This window comes from Leptodactylus fuscus, chromosome 5, assembly GCF_031893055.1.
Source record: "Leptodactylus fuscus isolate aLepFus1 chromosome 5, aLepFus1.hap2, whole genome shotgun sequence".
In the NCBI taxonomy this organism is placed as follows: domain Eukaryota; kingdom Metazoa; phylum Chordata; class Amphibia; order Anura; family Leptodactylidae; genus Leptodactylus; species Leptodactylus fuscus.
The window spans coordinates 180,081,064-180,087,063 of record NC_134269.1 but is presented as its reverse complement, the minus strand read 5'-3'; the positions used below and the strand labels follow the sequence as shown (position 1 = coordinate 180,087,063).

The 6,000-nt window shown below is 42.5% G+C and overlaps 1 protein-coding gene across 1 annotated transcript in view; it reads right to left on the bottom strand.

Annotated features, from left to right (window-relative positions):
* Nucleotides 1–595: 595 nt before the first annotated feature.
* FGF18 (fibroblast growth factor 18) overlaps nt 596–6,000 on the bottom strand; it is a 255,780-nt gene continuing 250,375 nt past the window's right edge. Inside the window, exon 5 of the mRNA XM_075276376.1 lies at nt 596–862. Within this exon, the coding sequence (XP_075132477.1) occupies nt 596–862 (267 nt within the window). The remainder of the gene's footprint in view (nt 863–6,000) is intronic.

The following is a 6,000-nucleotide window of genomic DNA, read 5'->3' as shown; positions in this document are numbered from 1 at the left end:
CACTTGTAATATTAGCAGCATTTTTTAAAAGTGAGGCTAGTGCAGGATCACGCGAATGTGACACCTTATGTCATAACATGAAAAACGGTATCGAGAATTCCAACGAAACTCAATGATTCATTGCGCTCACATAGATAATTTGTTATGGCCTTGCAGCAGATAACAAATATGTTATTTTTGTTAAACTCATTTTTGTAATTAAAAAACAAAACAAAAAAAACCTCTCCGGTTTGTGCAGTTTTTCTGCTCAGAAGCTAATCGTTGAAAAAGAGCACCTGCGTCAGTCAAAGTAGAACAAAGTCTTTTCAAGTTACAGTGAAGTCTTCCAGCATTTCTGAATACATAACACAAAGTACAAAAATAAAGCTTTTCCTCATTTTTTTCAAAAAATGTAAAAATATTCCTCTGGCGCAGTAAAGTTGAAAATGTGATACTGTCTTTAGCACAAATCTAGTGGAAAAAATCAAACAAAATATTTAGGAGATAGTCGAGCAATGTTATTTTTTTTTCCTTTTGAGTGTATTTTTGCATGGTCGTCTTGTCTTGCACTAAATTTAAGCTGGAAAGATTTTATAAAAGTGAATATTTTACCCCTTTAACTTGGCTTTGTAGGCCGGACTCTTTTAGTCCTTTTAGTCACTGTTGTGTATTTGAAAGGTCTCTGTAGCTCCACAACACCTTTTAGGTACCTCTTCAAAAAATGCACATCTTGCTGAGTTTCTCTAGTTTTCGGTCCCTTTCGAGGCCTTCCTTTTTTAGTAAAACCAACATACCAGCCAGAATATTTAGCTGACATCAAAGCTGTGTAATTATTTTCTAGCACTTTTTCAATGAAGACGCATTCTTTGCTGGTTCCATCAGGCTGTAAGATACATAAGCAAAAACAAACTCGTCAAGAATAATAAAAAAAAATTCTGCATATCCTATGTCACAAAATAAAAGTCTGTGAATACAAATAAAATTGTCTTGTATGTGATGTATGATGGTTTTACCCAATGAAACTGCCTGTATTCCCTGAGGCACCAGGAATACATGGAAAATAAATAATATTGGACTCTACAACCCTTCTACAAACACATTATACCACTGTGTTCTCAGCTCTGAGTACTATAAGGTACTGGGGCTGCTTTAGTAACATTTTTGATACTGACAGATGCCCTTCAGTGTAGATAAATGTAAGGTCATACATTTGGGATTTGGAAACAAAAAGCACAATTATTTATTAAATAGTACAATAGTGAGTAAAACTACCACTGAAAGGGTAAGTTCACACAGCGGAAACCTTGTGACTTTTCCGTGCGGCTAGCTACAAAAGGAAGCCGAAGCAGTGCATCAGCACCCCATCGCGGCATCCCACTCCTGATTAGGCTCGAATGAATGGGCCTAATAACGAGTGAGACTCAAGCCATGGAGGCCTCGACTGACTCAGCTGCAGAATCTGCGGTTAGATATGGCATGTTGCTGCTAGCTGAAAAAAATCGATAGTGGGGAAAAAAAAGTTAGTGACTAATTGAAATGAATGTGAGACGTTCTTGCAGGCGGATCCTGCCTGCAAAAAAGTCCGCATAAACATACCCAAAAGGATATTGGTGGAAAGTAAGCTCAACTTTGCTTTCATGATGGGAAATATAATCTAAGTTGCATCAAAACAGGTTCCTGACAAGAACATAATTTAGCTTTTATGCAAATCACTACTATGCAGTCAATACATAGGCTATTGTTTACTGTGTTGAGTACATAGGAAGCATATAACTAGAGCTGGTGCAGAGGAAGGTGACTAAAACAGAAAGGGTCCATTCACACAGAGGAAAATGGTGCTTTATTTGGTACTGAATTTTCAGCTTTGAAAAAAAAGCCTCCCATTGACTTCAATGGGTTCCTTTTTCTGCTAAAAAATGTCATTGAAGTCAATGGGAGTCTTATTTTTACACGTGTATTGTTTACACGTCTATTGTGCAAAAATGAGCGCACGTTTATTTCGTGTGAATGGACCCTAAAGAGGACCTTTAAACACCTTCACCAACTCTGAATCTTAGCATCCTTCAATTGGTAGCACTCCACTAATTCATGTAACTCTGTGTCATGTACAGACCATCCTAGCACTTGACTTGGGTGTGGCTGTTGGAGGTTAAGTCACTCCACACACTCAACCTTCACTCAGGTTGCAAATTCAGCATAAATAGCACTCCAAGGGAGCCTTCACACGAAGTAAACGCCCCGCTCATTGTGAACGTAAACTCGTTCAGAGTGAGCGGCGTTAAAACAGATCCCATTGATTTCTATGGGTGCCGGCATATGCGCGCTCCCCATTGAAATCAATGGGAGGCTTTTTACCTATTGCTTCCAATGTGATACATGCAAAGCTGCATTTCTGTAATGTTCTGTAATATATACACTCACCTGCCACTTTATTAGGTACACCTGTCCAACTGCTCGTTAACACTTAATTTCTAATCAGCCAATCACATGGCGGCAACTCAGTGCATTTAGGCATGTAGACATGGTCAAGACAATCTCCTGCAGTTCAAACCGAGCATCAGTATGGGGAAGAAAGGTGATTTGAGTGCCTTTGAACGTGGCATGGTTGTTGGTGGCAGAAGGGCTGGTCTGAGTATTTCAGAAACTGCTGATCTACTGGGATTTTCACGCACAACCATCTCTAGGGTTTACAGAGAATGGTCCGAAAAAGAAAAAACATCCAGTGAGCGGCAGTTCTGTGGGCAGAAATGCGTTGTTGATGCCAGAGGTCAGAGGAGAATGGCCAGACTGGTTCGAGCTGATAGTAAGGCAACAGTGACTCAAATAGCCACCCGTTACAACCAAGGTAGCCAGAAGAGCATCTCTGAACGCACAGTACGTCGAACTTTGAGGCAGATGGGCTACAGCAGCAGAAGACCACACCGGGTGCCACTCCTTTCAGCTAAGAACAGGAAACTGAGGCTACAATTTGCACAAGCTCATCGAAATTGGACAATTGAAGATTGGAAAAAAGTTGCCTGGTCTGATGAGTCTAAATTTCTGCTGTGACATTCGGATGGTAGGGTCAGAATTTGGTGTCAACAACATGAAAGCATGGATCCATCCTGCCTTGTATCAACGGTTCAGGCTGGTGGTGGTGGTGTCATGGTGGGGGGAATATTTTCTTGGCACTCTTTGGGCCCCGTGGTACCAATTGAGCATCGTTGCAACGCCAAAGCCTACCTGAGTATTGTTGCTGACCATGTCCATCCCTTTATGACCACAATGTACCCAACATCTGATGGCTACTTTCAGCAGGATAATGCGCCATGTCATAAAGCTGGAATCATCTCAGACTGGTTTCTTGAACATGACAATGAGTTCACTGTACTTCAATGGCCTCCACAGTCACCAGATCTCAATCCAATAGAGCATCTTTGGGATGTGGTGGAACGGGAGATTCGCATCATGGATGTGCAGCCGACAAATCTGCGGCAACTGTGTAATGCCATCATGTCAATATGGACCAAAATCTCTGAGGAATGCTTCCAGCACCTTGTTGAATCTATGCCACAAAGAATTGAGGCAGTTCTGAAGGCAAAAGGGGGTCCAACCTGTTACTAGCATGGTGTACCTAATAAAGTGGCTGGTGAGTGTATATAAGAAAGACAAATCGAAGTGAAATAAAAAATAACCACAACAGTTTGTAAAATAAAAGGTAGACAAGACAGAAAAAACTTGTGAATTATAGTGCTTTTGTTTCCATGGAGCTTAAAGGTTCTCAGATGGGCCACGTCCACAGTTTTTTTGTAAAGATAAGCCTCCTAGCTCATAGTCAACCACATTCCCTGCCAGGGTGCCCCCCTACTTCGACTTCTCGGAGGTGGGAGATGATCTTCACTTGAGAAAGATGGGAAATTAATTGTTTCATTTCCACATGGGAAAGATGGACGCCTGCAGGCCTCTGAGGTCAATTCCGGTCACAACTCCCCTCTCTGACACCTGACATTGATATTCGCCTGATATTCTTGATAGTGACAGATGATTATTAAGCAATAAAACTGACCTATCCTGTGTTACTTCGAAGAGCATGCTGCTAGACAAGCAGAGGATCTGATCCTGGGACACCTTTCTTTAAAAATGTAAGTACTAAAGATACTAATAGGTACTACATTTATGGAAATGAAATGACAACACCAGGTCATTTGGCACAGTAGAATTGGCAGTGGCACTGGCAGGAAAAGTGGGTAAGACCATCCTACTCATCCTACTCCTTCTCCCCATCTTCTTTGTATACAGGCCATATCCACACCCAGCACATGGTTGTTGTTGTAATCATTACTATGCCTGTCTTCTTTTCCACTCAATCCTCCTCCACAGTCATCAATAAGGGAATGTGTCCCAAGTAAACAGAAATATGCGCTCAGTCATCCAGATGGTCTGGAACTTTCGGGGCCCCGAGTCAATGCTGAGTGGCAGTGGGCGCCATCCAAAAATGCAGCTTCAAAAAACACAGGTTCCACACCAGGACCCATCCACCACATCCAATTCCTCCTCAGTCTGAGCAGAAGAATATGGTGACTCATTCCTGCTTGAAGCAAACCACAGGCACAGTGCGGCAAAAATAATAATGTCTACATCATGATCACTTTTGGAAGATAGTCCTGCTTCTTCAGCTGGAAGACTGTGCCACATTTTTTTTCTTGAAATTCTGTAAATTATGATGCAACACATGCTTCCATAAAGGGATAATTTTATTGACTTTTTTAAACTCAATTCTTTGTCACTTTTCAACTGGTAGGTAGGCATGCTTACTGTGTGTCACAAATTTTTTTTTAAATTCTGTAACTTGTCACTCTGCCAACACTATATGGCTCATGAATTTGCTCCCAATTCAGGCAAGATAATCCCATTTATTTTCTGATTCCCAGGTTTTGTTCTCATGATCATAGAATTCTTTCCATTTCAGAAGATATTCTAACTTTTTAAGCTGGCAGGCCAGGTATGTTGACAATCAGCGCCACATCTCTAATGAGTTGATAGCCTCAGGCGGCGTTATGTCGGGGGCGGCATTTTGAGTAACCTAAGCCAGTCCAAGACAGGCCGCTTTTAAAAAAAAACAAAAAAAAACAAGATGCATGAGACTAAGAGATGAGCGAGTACTGTTCGGATCAGCCGATCCCAACAGCACACTCCATACAAATGAATGGATGCACCTGGCACTTCCGCTTTGACGGCGGCCGGCCGCTTAACCCCCCGCGTGCGTGTGAGTATATATGGTATATGTATGACTGAGTCGGTATATATGGTATGATGTGTGTGGTATGTATGAGTATGTACAGTATACTAGTTTTGGAAACTGCCTCAATTTTACCTACAGAAATGCCATTGGTTTCCCTATAGGTATAATGGAAGCAGAAAGTTCGCAGAGGAAACATTTACTGACTTTCTGTGAAAAGTGCTGTGGGAAAAACTATAATGTGATGTCACTGCGGTTTTTCCCGCAGCACTTTTTTTTTGCTGTGGCCGCTATGTGAGGCTTTATCCTTATAGTGTGATGTACAGATGATAAGGATTAAGCCCAACAGCTAGACGCAGCAAATATACACTGTGGAAAAAAAATGGTGGTGAATCAGAATTTAGTGTTTTTTTTCACAGTATTTTTTTTTTTTTTAGCTTTTCATGCATTTTCCTTCCCTTTCTCCCCCTATTAACCCCTTCCCGACATGCGCCGTAATAGTACGGCGCATGTCGGGTCTGTAACTATGGCGACCGCCCGGGAGCCGGGCGGCCGCCATAGCCGCCGGGTGTCTACTGCTTTAAGCAGTAGACAACCGGCTCTAATGCCTCCGATCAGTCGCCGGACCGATCGGAGGCATTAACCCCTCCGGCGCCGCGGTCAAAGGCGCCGGAGGCGCCATTTTCCCGACGGTGCATGGGCGCCACCATTTTGCCGATGATCGCCGGCTCCTGAAGCATGCTCCAGGGCTGACGTCCCATTGCCATGACAGCTGGGAGCCTGTACAAGGCTCCCAGGCTTGT